Genomic DNA, 16,417 nt, shown 5'->3' on the forward strand with positions numbered 1-16,417 from the left:
AATCGAGATGTGTGTTGATCTGTCCGAGTCGTTCCGCAAGCCTTCGACCCTAGTCTCGCAGAGAGTATTTCGATCCTTTACCTCGTTTATAGCACTCTTAGGGATGGCACCTAACGACCTTGTGGGTGTCCCTACGAAGGCTCCTTTGTGCATCTCGAATTGATTGCTGAAGTTTTCGTCTAGAGATTTTGAAGATGTTTGTGAACCTAGAGCCGATTGTCCTTGTCTACCAACTGCTTGATCTGTTCCGCCCTGTAGAATCGAGTTTATTTTTGAAATGGTCGGTGATTGCGGAGGTCCGAACTGAAATTTAGCCATAATCCTTTCAATAGCTTGAACCAACTCCCTCTTTTTCCTTTTCTCTTCCTCCCCTACCACCTGAATCCATTTTACCCTGTACCAATAGTGCAGAACTCGCGATTCGTATTTAGATTCCACCCTCTTTTCCAACGCTTTTTCAAGGTTCTCAATTCTCCCTTCAATGTGGGAATACTCATCGAAAATGTTGAAAGGTGATTGATAGTTACGTCCCTCTTTTTGGTCATTTTTGAATAGATTTCGTAAGTGCCTCTGCTTCGCGGTTAGATCAAGTTTAAAGACTTCTTCGGGTTCATTGCGGATTTGGAGTTCAAAATCTAACTCCTCATGATTCAAGTCTTCCGCACGAGGGAATGTTCGACTCATTTTAAATTCAAATTTAGCTTAACTTCAATGAAAACTTAAAAATATTATTAACGAATTCAATAAAGTAGCTAATGCAAACAAAAAAAAAAACAAAATGTAATGAATGTAAATGTAGATTAAGGAATAAAGAAAGGAAACTAAGACAAAATAAATTATATACAATATGAAGAAAACGACAAAAAAAATATGCAAATTTCAAAGTTAAACGAAAGAAAAAAAGCCTTGTATTGTTGGGCGCCAAATGTAACCGTTCGTTCGAACGTGCTTTCCGGTAAAGTTAGCAGATGGCTTATGCGCCACTCCGGAAGGAGACCATCTACCTGTTTTCAGGGTTGCCCGGCCTGAGACCTCTCGAGGGAAAGGATTTTTGGGTCCAATTACTGGACAGAAAGCACGAAGCACGTCTGGCTACGCCGTTGCAGAACAAAGACCCTCCCTTGGATTATACTCCAGACTGCTAAACTGAATAAAGAGAACCTAGCCGATAGTCTAGACCACATTTACGCCTGTTCTCATCACTGGCTGGCTGTACACGTAAACCCCTCACTGTTTCATGGAAGATTAGGGAGAAGTCCTTGGTTGGATTCGGAGCCAACCTCCCCAGTACAATAAAATAAAGTAACAAACTAGAAAACGACACCGAGTAACATGAAAACCTCCCCTACATTACCTCTTCTCGCTCAAATAACTCAAACACAGGTCGGTTTGTCTGTGGTACCCTAGCTGTTTATTGAAAGACACTCATCTCCACTTCAACAAATTCATTCCTATATTTAATTCAGTAGGCCTACTTTACCGACTCTCCTTTTCTCTCTTACTCTATATATACATTCTCCAATTCGTTATTCTATCTTCCTATTTCTCTCCTAACACGTGCTCTTGTGCGGTGTGGGCATTCACTTTAACTCGGGCTATGGTCAAGCCAAAAATAGCCGCCGCCGCGCGTCTCGAACCAACAATCGGGAGCGGGCAAAAAAAACTACACCATGCGCATGGGACTTTCACTGATTTGCATGCATCTACTCACGGTACCATATCAGCACGACGGGGACGGATGCTCGCCAGACGATGACTCTGCTCGGCTCACCGACGCTGTGGACGCTATCGTCGGGGCGCGCGTCGGGGGACGCTGCGGCTCTACAGCGCTTCTGATCGACGCTGCGAAACGGTGGGTGGGTCGTACGGTGCTGAGGTGCGCCGCGTCGGGGGACGCTGCTGACTCACGACACTGGCGGGTTGATTCGGTCGACGCTTACCTGCAGCACATTTCTGGCACGCGTGCGCGCTTTCCTGTCGGACAACGGACGTCTACGCTTCACGCTACTTTCAGGCGCCGTCGGCGCCTCACACACGATTTGTGGGCTTCTACTTCCACTCGCGGTCGTCACCGTAAGCGGGAAAAACTGTTGGTGTTCGCTGCTGCCTTCTGCCCTGTCTGGGGCGCGGAATTGACGGGCGCGGCCCCCTTCGGCCACGTGTTGCACCGGCCGGAATCCTTGAAGCTGCAGAGTGGGGTCAGGAATAGTTTCCAACGGAAAATGGTGAGGTGGCGGGCTGGCACGCTTGCCACAAACTGTTAGAGAATGCCACTATGTTAACCCTAAGCATACCACACAATTCAAGCACGTGAATTACCTGTTTAACTCGATTTCCACACTCGCACACTTCCTATCGCTAGCACGGTTTAGCACGATCGCACAAATTTACAGCGATTTTCTTTAACTATCTAGGAGAGAAGAATTGAACTTGAATAAATAACCTAAGGGACATCACATGTTACTATTCACACCTGAAAATTACACCTCACGACGCGGAACTAAAACTGAACTACTCCTGCCTCTTCCACAATGCAGATCAAAGTGAACGAGTAACAGCCAGAAACCCTCAGATAAGGCGCGAAATATTTTAATAATCTTTGCCCTCGGATTTGACTTCACGAAGTCTCTAAATTCCCTTTACTCAGTCTAACAGTCTATTGTGTCCAAGAGAAATTAGGAACTTCGTGTTGCAACGATTTCACCAGCCGAGTCAAGATTGTCAGAGAGGATTCTCATTAACGAATTCCGGGGTCAACAAATTCTGAAAAGGTTTCCCACAGGTCGATGGCCACCAACCAACGCTGTGATGTGATCACATGCGCTTGCATTTGCGGTCACATGTTACAACTTTCTTTAGCACTCATCTAATCCATGTGAGACACTGCTTGAGTGCTTGGGCGCAGAGAGAAAAAGCTCGAATTCGCGGTGCAAGTGATGGTGGAACTTTAGGAGATTTCAAATTATTTTTAAAGAATTCATTTTACTTAAGCTAAATTTATATTTAAATATTTACAAAAATGCAACGCACTGAAAGTTTGTTACACTGGAAGTGGCCAATTAAAAAAGTGAACCAAACCCAGGCATGTGGCACATCTAAGAGCTGCTTTTTCGATAACCAGATGAATGGTAAGTGGGAAAATAGTTCCAGACTATATCTGAACCGGTTGTGTTCCGGAATCGGGCCCAAGTGTCCCACCGGAAGTGGCTAATTAAAAAGCTGAACCAAACCCAGGCATGCGGCACATCAAATAGCGAGCTTTTAGATAATCAGGTGAATGTTTAGCCGGAAAATAGTTTCAGACCATATCTGAGCCGATTGTGTTTCAGAACCGGTTCCAGGGGTCCCGCCGGAAGTGGCACATTAAGAAAGTGAACCAAACCCATGCATGTGACACATCAAATAGCGGCTTTTTCGATAACCAGATCAACGGTAAGCAGGAAAATAGTTTCGGATAATATCTGAAACGTTAGTGTTCCAAAACCGGTTCCAGGTGTCCCGCCGGAAGTGATCAATTAAATAACTAAACCAAACTCATGCATATGACACATCAAATAGCGGCTTTTTCGATAACCAGATGAACGGTAAAGAGCTGTTTGCAGTTTCGAAGGAATTTCTCACCCTATCTTAATGCATGGGAAATATCTTGCCTGAATCACTCAGGAAATCGTTTTTCTTCGATTGCAGTACGCAGTTGAGAAGAAATGACAGTTCCAATGGCAGTCATTATAGAAAGTTTCTGCCAGGAATCGGTCAAGAAATTTCTTGAGCGATTCCTTTCGAACATGAAACTGGGCTTTTAGCAGAAAAATAATTTCAGATCATATCTGAACCGCTTATACTGACGGAGTCGAAGTGGTGAATCCAGCTGAAGGCATCTGATGCAGACCGAAGAATAGCAGGTCGAAAAGCGTCACGCCAAACAAGCTGCTTCCGTTATTTGTCAACGATAATTGCCAATAAATCCAGATAATAAGATATCTGAACCGGTTGTTGCGGGAGGTGCTCGATACCACCGACTCTTTCAGCAGAAATTAGACAGGTATTTGTCATGATCAGCTACATAGCTGCAAACTCGTATTTATTAAATTATAAGTACAAATATACAATAATTAACTTACGATTTCGTTGATAAAACTAGGGAGCACGATTTGCTCATTTACTGAAGGTACCTTCTCGCTAGCTACTAAATGTCTTTACTGAACTACTGCACAATAATGTCACTGATATGATTTAAAGGGGTGTTCATATTTTCAATAAAGTTGGGTGCAAATTTAAGGCTACGCATCTTTGCGTAACACCGGTTGTGTTCCGGAACCGGCTCCAGGTGTTCCGGAGATAAACGGTCAGCAAGAAAATAGTCTCTGACCACATCTAAGATTATCGGCAATCCTGATTGCTTCACTGAAATTACGAAAGTGAAAATTCAAATTTTATGGCATCAATCCCCTTTTGCGTTTAAAATTGCTGCGCCCAATTTTGATGCAACTGGTTGGTTAAATGGAATGGGTTTCATTCACGTGTTTGCCTTTTTTTCGACAAATTCTATAAGAATCTTATATTCAACGATAATAAAATATAGACTGAAGTGTGCAGAAAAAAATATCGAATTGTCTTGATAATGATCGGCATCCAGTACTAGTGAAGGCGGTCAAGCAGTCAACTGAGAGTATAATAAGTTTCCAAATTTGATTATGGCTTTGGTGAAACTCTTGCTTTTCTGAATACGGCTGACACAAATTTCGATTTTCTCCTATGTTAACCCCTCCCCCTTTTGGAAAACTTTAGTCGGAATTCAACATTTTGAGGAAGGGCACAAAGGAATGAATCAAGTAATTTTTAAATTTTAAGGTGAAAAAAAGTTAACTAGATTTTGCTTAATTGATTGGGTATTTTTTCATCAAATACATTTATTATTTATCATCTCCCCATTGGCGAGTCAACGAGCACTGTGACAAAAGAAAGAGAAAGGGATTTGTTCTGTTCTAGAGTATCCACAGGATTCAGGAACACTTTGGCTAACGTCGACGGAAAAAATACTGATTACTTATTCGACGAGAAAGGCACTATCGCCACTAGGTGGATTAATCTGAGTTTTTTTATTATCTGTATTAACGAGATTTTTAGCCCTAGGCTCAGTGAATCAAAATTCAGCCATCGCGCAACAATAATGACAATGTCGCAACCTGTATTTGTTGCGACAAAACAACCCATGCGACATAAGTTTGTCCCAACTTGAAAATAATGGGATTAACATCGTACACCACGAGTTTAGAGATTTTTAAGCCTTGCATTGCGATTTTCGAACGGTAACTTCGAGTCGGTAAACACTGCAACTCTGGTGAAGCTCTATCATCAAACAGTTTCGACTTTGGGTTAGTAATAATTGGTTATTCACGAGTTGAAAAGTACGCAACAAATTCAGCTTCCGGTTTGTCTGCAACAAAAAATTTCGAGATCATGTCATTATCTGTCACCAGTAGGGATAAAGACTAATCGTCGCACCTTCTTTGTTGCTTGTTTTGTGCCTCTTTTGTCTGACAATTCTCTTCACTGCCTAGGCTAGTTCATCTTGGGACCCACGCTTTTGTCTCTAATAGAGGAACCAATTTGCAACAACTTTGCCGAAGACAGTATTCTGGTTTATTGAATTTGGTGAATTTATACAGCCATTCCTATGTGAGGGTCGTATATGACCCCTCTGACTCCCAGGTCCCAGGAGCGTTCTAGGGGTTTTAGAGGCGTTTCATGGGGCTTCAGGGGGCTTCAAAAGGCTTTAGAAGCATCTCAAGACGGTTTCAGGAGATCTCAAGACTGTTTCTTGGGTTTGAATGGGGCTTCGTTGCAGGAAGAGAGGATAAGGAAGTTTCAGAAGCGTTAAGCAGTGTTCCAAAGAGTTTCTGGAACGTTCAACTAGTTTTCAAGGGGACTCAGAAGCGTTTCAGGGATGTTCCAGTGACTTTTAGGGAGTTTCAGAAGTAGAGGCTCGAGGAGTTCCCGGTGGTTTCACGCGATTTTAAAGGCATTCCAGGGGAACTATACCTGAAACCCAGAAACACCACAAAATCACTTTGAAAATCCTCTGAAACTTCCTTGAAAGCCCCCTGCATTCCCCGACCCTCTCTGGCACTCTCCTGAAAGCTCTTGCTCTTGCTCTTGATATGTCTTGAAACTTCCAAAAACATCCCTGAAACCCACCATAGAAGCCCAAGAATCCACCGCGAACTCCTTAGAAATGCTTTTGTAACTTTTGAAGCTTGAAAATAAAAAAAAAACTGAACAAAATAGTAAACTTTCGACTACCGAAGTGAACCGTTCAACAATTAGTGAGAGTCGTTCAACATAGGTTCAACATAGTTCAACATTTTCAGTAACCCGATGAACGGTTAGCAGAAAAACAGTATCAGACCATATCAGAACCGATAGTGTTTCGGAACCGGTTCCGAGGGTCCCGATGGATTAATGCAAACTTTTTAAGGAGTGATAAGGGATCATTAATGGTGAAAAAATGTGTACGCATAGGGTCAAATCTCAACCGTTACGTAGTAATTGAACTTTACATGTTTTGTTTCGGATTATAGCTCGAGCCGAACCGGAGTTTTACTGCATTGTTTGCGGAGTTATGGCCATTTCAGTGATTCGGACCAGCACCGGTGGAACTGGCCGTATATAAAACTGAACCAAGCCCCATCACACATCAAACTGCGGCGATTTTTGTAACCTTTAGCATGGTTTACGAATTTTATGCGGAAACGAACACTGGAGACCAGAAATTCCACGATTTCAGTCCAAAATTCAAGATGACAGCCTGATATTCAAGATGGCGGCTCCAAATTCAAGATATCGAATGTTTATTGAGGTTTTAGGACTTGAAACCATGCAATGGTTCCAAAAATGCAAAAATGACAAACGGAGTATCGAAGATGGTGGTCTAAAATCCAAGATGGCAGCTCAAAATGACTTCTGTTTAATGGAGTTTTAGGCTCAAAACCATGCAATATGGGTATATCTGGTATTGGGACGAAGTCTGGAGTACAACAATGAAGATTAAAATATCCAAGATGGCGTCTCAAAATTCATGATGGCAGTATAAACTTCAAGATGGCAGCTGATTAGGCTCAGGTTTAGGCTTAAAAACCGTTCAATATGCGTATATTTCTGTCGGACTTTAATCCTAAATGGCGGCTTAAACATCAAGATTGCGGCTCAAAAATCAAAATGCAGATAAGCGATATGATCTTTGATGCCATGAAATTGATTTCTGTTATACGTATGAAAGTGCGATTATCATCAACATGTCACTTGAGTTGTGTTGAAATGTGTTTTCGAAGGCACGCGAAAGGCGCCATCACCGCTAGGTGGATTAATTAAGGTTTTTGATAAAAATTGCAACAAAAAACACTTATTGTAAAGGAAATTGCCTACCTTTAGGCGTTAAGGGGGAAATTTCAAAATTTAATTTTGCATTTTAAGAGGCAAATTCACTAGTTGGAAGAGTTTTGACACGTTATTCGGATTCGAGAACCATTTTAGTCGGGTTGCTATCCAATATCCTGATGACATGACGCGCCCTCTGTAGCGTCCCGATTTTCGCGGTGTAGACGATAGTTGGTTCTTTCAGCAGTTGATGCAGCTCGTGGTTCATTCACCTTCTCGAAGTCTCGTCGTCCATCTGCACTCCGCCGTAGATGGTTCGTAACACCTTCCGTTCGAAAACTCCAAGGGCGCGTTGATCTTCTGCACGTCGGGTCCATGCTATGTGCCCAAAGAACTACCGGTTTAATCAGCGTTTTGTAGATGGTTAACTTCGTGTTACGGCGAACTGTGTTCGATCGCAGAGTTCTGCGGAGTCCACAGTAGGCTCGATTTCCTGCCACAATGCGTCTCTTAATTTTTCTGCTGGTGTCGTTGTCGGCGTCCACCAGTGAGCCCAAGTACACGAATTCTTCAACCGCCTCGATTTCATCACCGTCGATAGAAATTCGAGGTGGCGGGCGCGGTGATGTTTCTTTGGAGCCCTTTGCCATCTCGTATTTTGTCTTCGACACATCAATGACTAATCCGATTCACCTGGCTTCATTCTTTAGTCGGATGTACGCTTCCGCCATCGTCTCGAAGCCTAGCAGCTGTACGGACTTCGTGAAAACCGTGCCACTCGTGTTTATCCCTGCTCTCCTTATTACATCTTACAGGGCGATGTTAAACAGCAAGCACAAAAGACCATTACCTTGCCGTAACCCTCTGCGAGATTCGAAGGGACTCGAGAGTGTCCCTGATACTGGAACTACGCACATCATTCAATCCATCGTCGCCTTGTTCAATCGTATCAGTTTATCTGGGAATCCGTATTCGTGCATAATCTGCCATAGCTGGTCTCGATCGATTGTATCTCGATGATTGTATCGATTGAAATCGATGAACAAGTGTATGCCAGCCGCTGCGAAGTCGTGTGCGAGATTCGACTGTGATGATAATGAATTTCGGCCGAGTCTAAATGGGTGCAAATGTCGCAATATTGCCACACGAATTATCTTGCAATCGGTGATAGACGGCGGCATAAAATTTAAGAGAGTACCTTGTAGGCAACGTTCAGTAGTGTGATCGTGCGAGACTTCCTACTATCCAACTTGTCGCCCTTTTTGTGGATGGGATACACGATACCTTCCATCCATTCCTCCGGCAATACTTCCTCCTCCCAAATCTTGGTAATGACCCAGTGTAGTGCTCTCACCAGTGCTTCTCCACCGTATTTTAGAAGCTTGCTTGATAGTTCTCGCGTTTAGTACCATAGTATTTTATGGTTATAGTTTAGTATCATACGGGCGTATCTGCAATGATCGATTTCTCTTCATCGACTGTCTCTTCCATTAATTTTTGCCCGGGAAATCGAGTTTCGTTGTTTTCTTTGAACTAGTTGCTACTACTAGTTGTCCTCCACAGGACTACAGAGAGAAATCATCCGAATACTGCTCGTGTTTCCCGGAATAATCCGAAGAGAAAATCGATGAAGAGAAATCGATCATTGTAGATACGCCTGTATGATACCAAGCGCGAGAGTTGATCGCTCCACAGGCTTTGTTGTTTTTCAACCGGCCAATCTCCTCCTCAATCTCTTGATCTGGAAATCTTTGGTCCTGCGCACGAACTCCTAGATCTCTAACCACGCAACATTCGGTGCTTGCAACGTCGCTATTGAGATGCTCATCGTAATGCTGTTGCCTCCTCTCGACCACCTCACGCACGCTCGTGAAAAGTTTTCAGTGGTTGTCTCGGCACATTTCGGCTTATGGCACAACAATCACCAGTTCTTGAATTTTGGTGAAATCTTCATTTGAATCCAAATATAAAACTCTGACACCACAAATTCCAAACGGATTTTTAAACAAAATCAGCAGTTTTCCTTCAAAATAATTTGAATAAAATTATGAGGATTGTACAATGATTTATAATAAAGGCATTTCAGAACACCTCATGTGAATGCGTTGCATTTTTCAACTCATATATTTTTAAATCCTTGAAACGTAAAATTGAGTGCAGTGTAAGGGCTAATGAGAACGTAGCACCACAAACAAGAAGAAGATTTCAATCAACTGGTAAGAAAATCAACCTGGCTGACCTTGCCTTGCTATATTTGCGGAGTTATTCTTGCGGAAACATGACGCGTGTTCCATTTTCGAAGGACCCTTTCAAATCTTCCTTCACCAACGACGACGACGACGACAACGGCGACGACCGGTGCAAAACGGAAGTTGTTTATTCCACGAAAAAGTTTGTTGACGGCTGCAGATTATTTGTGGTCTACGACTCCACACGGCGGGAATCATTCGTGCTCTAGTTGTGCAAAGAGCTTAGCACTTGCCTCTGGATCGGAATGGTTCCTGAGCATTTATCTGCGGTCCTGCGGATGGCTTAGGTTCCTCGGCATGGCAGCAGGAACGAGAGAGTGAGTGATGAATGAAAGCGTTCCTGAAATGTAAATCAGCACACTTCAGACCATCAGTCAGATGCTTCGGTGAAACACTAATTATTTTCTTCTTTTGTTTCCGCTTCCGTTTCGTGGTGATGAAATGCCACCAGTCTGTCAGGAACACAGCGGCATCATTCTGAGAGATTGGTACAACCACTGCGCGAGGATTAGGTGCAAGTGTATATAACCACTTCTGTAGTAGATAGCTGCATTGAAAAGTGCATTGAAATCGCACGTAAGATTTTCTTTACAATTTTGGGTGGTATGTTGTAGAGTAAACCAACGTGTCCGTTCAATTATCTGATAGTGCATAACAATTTAAAATTATCCAAATTCAACTATACTTAAATAGATACAAATACGTATTTTTTTAATTTATTTGATTTGAATCTTAAAAATTTTACATTATTGAATGGCTCCGAGAATTGTTACCGGTTTTGGGTTCTGCTGGATTACATACAAGTTTTACAATAAATACTCACCGGTCACTCTCTCCTGGCTTGTGGGTTCTACCTGTGGAACAAAGTTTCTTTCTCTTCTTCTGGGGTAAAAAGACAATTACACCGTCTTCGACCTTGCGGCCTCTACAGACTGAACATTACTAACATTAGACAACGGACAATGCATATAGGGTATCGCGCCACTTGGGCGGTGGTTTCTATATTCGTCTGTTTTCCACTATAACTCAGTCAATTTTGAACCAATTGACTTGAAATGTTGTACACGGGTAGATACTATACCTATTTTACTGCATTCCAAAAATTGTGTCAATTGGTTCAAATTTGACTGAGTTAAAAGATAAAGGGATTAAACTGTTTTGACCAAATTTGGAGCATTTTCCCATAGTTTTCATAGGGTGGCGCTAGAACAAACCGTTTTATAGCTTTATCTTTTTTGATTCAAATTTCTCGTCAAAGTCTCCTAAGAACCACTTTTAGAGCTTCCAAAAACGCGCATTTTCGTGCGCTGAGAATGTTGCTATGTCATTCCGTTCAAAAGATATTGATGATTTTCTAGAAAAAATGGGCACTTTTCAAGTATTTTTCATTTGAGTTACAAAAATAACACCCCTCTAATATTTGGATATGTTTTATAACAACATTTCATCTTTTGAATGCGGGCAAAAGATATTTTTTATGTTTGCCCCAACCCGTCATAACACCTTTTTGAAAAACTATGATTTTTTAAGAAAAATGCCTATAACTTTTGAACCAAAAGAGATAACGATCATCTCAGCGAACGAAACGACACGTCTTCAAATGCTCTACAAGTGTTTCTTGGGCGACTTTGATAAAAAATCGAAACTGAAAAAGTTAACGCCAGAAAACCGGTTTTTTTAACCACCCTAAGCTTATTCAGAAAAATACCCCTAGATCGGTCAATTTTAAAGCTACATAAAAAGTGTCTTCCCATATAGCCGGGCCCATATAGCCGAGGCGGTAAACGCACGGGTATTCAGCATGACCATGCTGAGGGTGACGGGTTCGATTCCCGGTCGGTCCAGGATCTTTTCGTAAAGGAAATTTCCTTGACTTCCTTGGGCATAGAGTATCTTCGTGCCTGCCACACGATATACGCATGCAAAATGGTCATTGGCAGAGGAAGCTCTCAGTTAATAACTGTGGAAGTGCTCATAGAACACTAAGCTGAGAAACAGGCTTTGTCCCAATGAGGACGTTACGCCAAGAAGAGAGAGAGAAAAAGTGTCTTCGGCAAACTTGCTCAAAATTGATAGATCTACAACTTTCCCGAAGAATGTATACAGTTATTCTTGCAAATAAAAAAGTTTGCTTACCGATTTCTTTGAAAATATGGACCACCCTAATTTTCATGCACATTTTAAAGAGGGCCTTATTATTAGGGACAACTTTGTAGAAGACCATATTTGCCTAAAATCTCATTTGAAGGCGTTGAATGCATCTTTCCTCGTAAATCTGGTTCGTGGACCACTGTGCAATGACATCACGCACACGCTGTGTATCACAAGCGTGCTTTTTTCATGGTGCGTGTACTCGGTACACGACGCGACCGCTCCCGGGTTAATATGTAATATTTGAATAAAATGTAGGCTAGACTTTCAATGTAGCATTACTAGCACCTAAGCCAGTGGAATAAAGCGGATTCCCAGCGGAATCCAGCGGATTCCCAGCGGAATCCAGCGGATTCCCAGCGGAATCCAGATAATTCCCAGCGGAATCCAGCGGATTCCCAGCGGAATCCAGCGGATTCCCAGCGGAATCCAGCGGAATCCAGCGGATTCCCAGCGGAATCCAGCGGAATCCAGCGGATTCCCAGCGGAATCCAGCGGATTCCCAGCGGAATCCAGCGGATTCCCAGCGAAATCCAGCGGATTCCCAGCGGAATCCAGCGGATTCCCAGCGGAATCCAGCGGATTCCCAGTGGAATCCAGCGGATTCCCAGCGGAATCCAGCGGATTCCCAGCGGAATCCAGCGGATTCCCAGCGGAATCCAGCGGATTCCCAGCGGAATCCAGCGGATTCCCAGCGGAATCCAGCGGATTCCCAGCGGAATCCAGCGGATTCCCAGCGGAATCCAGCGGATTCCCAGCGGAATCCAGCGGATTCCCAGCGGAATCCAGCGTATTCTCAGCGGAAACAAGCGGATTTCCAGTGGAATCCAGCGGATTTCCAGTGGAATCCAGCGGATTTCCAGTGGAATCCAGCGGATTCCCAGTAGAATCCAGCGGATTCCCAGCGGAATCCAGCGGATTCCCAGCGGATTCCCAGAGGATTCCCAGCGGACTTCAGCGGATTCCCAGCGGAATCCAGCGGATTCCCAGCGGAATCCAGCGGATTCCCAGCGGAATCCAGCGGATTCCCAGCGGAATCCAGCGGATTCCCAGCGGTATCCAGCGGATTCCCAGCGGAATCCAGCGGATTCCCAGCGGAATCCAGCAGATTTCCAGCGGAATCAAGCAGATTTCCAGCGGAATCCAGCGGATTCCCAACGGAATCCAGCGGATTCCCAGCGGAATCCAGCGGATTCCCAGCGGAATCCGGCGGATTCCAAGCGGATTCCCAGTGGAATCCAGCGGAATCCAGCGGATTCCCAGCGGAATCCAGCGGATTCCCAGCGGAAACAAGCGGATTTCCAGTGGAATCCTGCGGATTTCCAGCGGAATCCAGCAGATTTCCAGCAAAATCCAGCGGATTCCCAGCGGAATCCAGTGGAATCCAGCCGAATCCAGCGGAATCCCAGCGGATTCCCAGCGGATTCCCAGCGGAATCCCAGCGGAATCCCAGCGGATTCCCAGCGGAATCCAGCGGATTCCCAGCGGAATCCCAGCGGATTCCCAGCGGAATCCCAGCGGATTCCCAGCGGAATCCCAGCGGATTCCCAGCGGAATCCCAGCGGATTCCCAGCGAAATCCCAGCGAATTCCCAGCGGAATCCCAGCGGATTCCCAGCGGAATCCCAGCGGATTCCCAGCGGAATCCCAGCGGATTCCCAGCGGAATCCCAGCGGATTCCCAGCGGAATCCCAGCGGATTCCCAGCGGAATCCCAGCGGATTCCCAGCGGAATCCCAGCGGATTCCCAGCGGAATCCCAGCGGATTCCCAGCGGAATCCCAGCGGATTCCCAGCGGAATCCCAGCGGATTCCCAGCGGAATCCCAGCGGATTCCCAGCGGAATCCCAGCGGATTCCCAGCGGAATCCCAGCGGATTCCCAGCGGAATCCCAGCGGATTCCCAGCGGAATCCCAGCGGATTCCCAGCGGAATCCCAGCGGATTCCCAACGGAATCCAGCGGATTCCCAGCGGAATCCAGTGGAATCCAGCCGAATCCAGCGGAATCCAGCGGATTCCCAGCGGATTCCCAGCGGAATCCCAGCGGATTCCCAGCGAAATCCCAGCGGATTCCCAGCGGAATCCCAGCGAATTCCCAGCGGAATCCCAGCGGAATCCCAGCGGATTCCCAGCGGAATCCCAGCGGATTCCCAGCGGAATCCCAGCGGATTCCCAGCGGAATCCCAGCGGATTCCCAGCGGAATCCCAGCGGATTCCCAGCGGAATCCCAGCGGATTCCCAGCGGAATCCCAGCGGATTCCCAGCGGAATCCCAGCGGATTCCCAGCGGAATCCCAGCGGATTCCCAGCGGAATCCCAGCGGATTCCCAGCGGAATCCCAGCGGATTCCCAGCGGAATCCCAGCGGATTCCCAGCGGAATCCCAGCGGATTCCCAGCGGAATCCCAGCGGATTCCCAGCGGAATCCAGCGGATTCCCAGCGGAATCCAGCGGATTCCCAGCGGAATCCAGCGGATTCCCAGCGGAATCCAGCGGATTCTCAGCGGAATCCAGCGGATTCTCAGCGGAATCCAGCGGATTCCCAGCGGAATCCAGCGGATTCCCAGCGGAATCCAGCGGATTCCCAGCGGAATCCAGCGGATTCCCAGCGGAATCCAGCGGATTCCCAGCGGAATCCAGCGGATTCCCAGCGGAATCCAGCGGATTCCCAGCGGAATCCAGCGGATTCCCAGCGGAATCCAGCGGATTCCCAGCGGAATCCAGCGGATTCCCAGCGGAATCCAGCGGATTCCCAGCGGAATCCAGCGGATTCCCAGCGGAATCCAGCGGATTCCCAGCGGAATCCAGCGGATTCCCAGCGGAATCCAGCGGATTCCCAGCGGAATCCAGCGGATTCCCAGCGGAATCCAGCGGATTCCCAGCGGAATCCAGCGGATTCCCAGCGGAATCCAGCGGATTCCCAGCGGAATCCAGCGGATTCCCAGCGGAATCCAGCGGATTCCCAGCGGAATCCAGCGGATTCCCAGCGGAATCCAGCGGATTCCCAGCGGAATCCAGCGGATTCCCAGCGGAATCCAGCGGATTCCCAGCGGAATCCAGCGGATTCCCAGCGGAATCCAGCGGATTCCCAGCGGAATCCAGCGGATTCCCAGCGGAATCCAGCGGATTCCCAGCGGAATCCAGCGGATTCCCAGCGGAATCCCAGCGGATTCCCAGCGGAATCCCAGCGGATTCCCAGCGGATTCCCAGCGGATTCCCAGCGGATTCCCAGCGGATTCCCAGCGGAATCCCAGCGGATTCCCAGCGGAATCCCAGCGGAATCCAGCGGATTCTTAGCGGAATCCAGCGGATTCCCAGCGGAATCCCAGCGGATTCCCAGCGGAATCCCAGCGGATTCCCAGCGGAATCCCAGCGGATTCCCAGCGGAATCCCAGCGGATTCCCAGCGGAATCCCAGCGGATTCCCAGCGGAATCCCAGCGGATTCCCAGCGGAATCCCAGCGGATTCCCAGCGGAATCCCAGCGGATTCCCAGCGGAATCCCAGTGGATTCCCAGCGGAATCCCAGCGGATTCCCAGCGGATTCCCAGCGGATTCCCAGCGGAATCCCAGCGGATTCCCAGCGGAATCCCAGCGGATTCCCAGCGGAATCCCAGCGGATTCCCAGCGGAATCCCAGCGGATTCCCAGCGGATTCCCAGCGGAATCCCAGCGGAATCCCAGCAGATTCCCAGCGGAATCCCAGCGGATTCCCAGCGGAATCCCAGCGGATTCCCAGCGGAATCCCAGCGGATACCCAGCGGAATCCCAGCGGATTCCCAGCGGATTCCCAGCGGAATCCCAGCGGAATCCCAGCGGATTCCCAGCGGAATCCCAGCGGATTCCCAGCGGAATCCCAGCGGATTCCCAGTGGAATCCCAGCGGAATCCCAGCGGATTCCCAGCGGAATCCCAGCGGATTCCCAGCGGAATCCCAGCGGATTCCCAGCGGAATCCCAGCGGATTCCCAGCGGAATCCCAGTGGATTCCCAGCGGAATCCCAGTGGATTCCCAGCGGAATCCCAGCGGATTCCCAGCGGAATCCCAGCGGATTCCCAGCGGAATCCCAGCGGATTCCCAGCGGAATCCCAGCGGATTCCCAGCGGAATCCCAGCGGATTTCCAGCGAAATCCAGCGGATTCCCAGCGGATTTCCAGCGAAAATATAGAGTAATCTCAACGGAATCCAGCGGATTCCCAGGAGAATCCAGCGGAATCCCAGCGAAATCCAACGGAATCCAGCTGATTCCCAGCGAAATCCAGTGGATTATCAGCGGAATCTAGCGGATCCCAGTGAAACACAGCGCATTCCCAGTGGTATTCAGCGGAATCCATCGGCTTTCCAGCTGAATCGAGCGGATTCCTTGTTGATTTTCAGTGTCACCCCCTCACGAATTTCCACCGGTTTCCCAGCGAAAATCTAGCGTAATCTCAGCGGATTCCCAACGGAATCCCAACGAATTCCCAGCGGTATTCAGCGTATCCCCAGCGGAATCCAGGGAGTCCAGCAGATTTCCATCGGAACCCAGCGGATTCACATCGGAATCCAGCGGATTCCCAGTGATATCAAGCGGAATCCTAGCGGAATCCAGCGGATTTCCAGCGGAATCCAATGGATTCCCAACGAATGCACAACGGAACACAGCGGAT

The 16,417-nt window shown here is 47.0% G+C and overlaps 1 protein-coding gene across 1 annotated transcript; it reads left to right on the forward strand.

Moving 5' to 3' along the window:
• Nucleotides 1-1,670: 1,670 nt before the first annotated feature.
• On the forward strand, nt 1,671-15,643 carry LOC115259936 (dentin matrix acidic phosphoprotein 1-like; the record flags this gene model as incomplete). The annotated part of the gene is made up of 9 exons (XM_062843164.1): nt 1,671-1,852; nt 12,075-12,136; nt 12,201-12,662; nt 12,748-12,881; nt 14,138-14,569; nt 14,613-14,959; nt 15,038-15,122; nt 15,388-15,441; nt 15,608-15,643. Coding segments are annotated over exons 1-9 (1,794 nt in total), but the record flags the coding sequence as incomplete, so codon positions are not given.
• Nucleotides 15,644-16,417: the final 774 nt, after the last annotated feature.

This window comes from Aedes albopictus, chromosome 3, assembly GCF_035046485.1.
Source record: "Aedes albopictus strain Foshan chromosome 3, AalbF5, whole genome shotgun sequence".
NCBI lineage: Eukaryota > Metazoa > Arthropoda > Insecta > Diptera > Culicidae > Aedes > Aedes albopictus.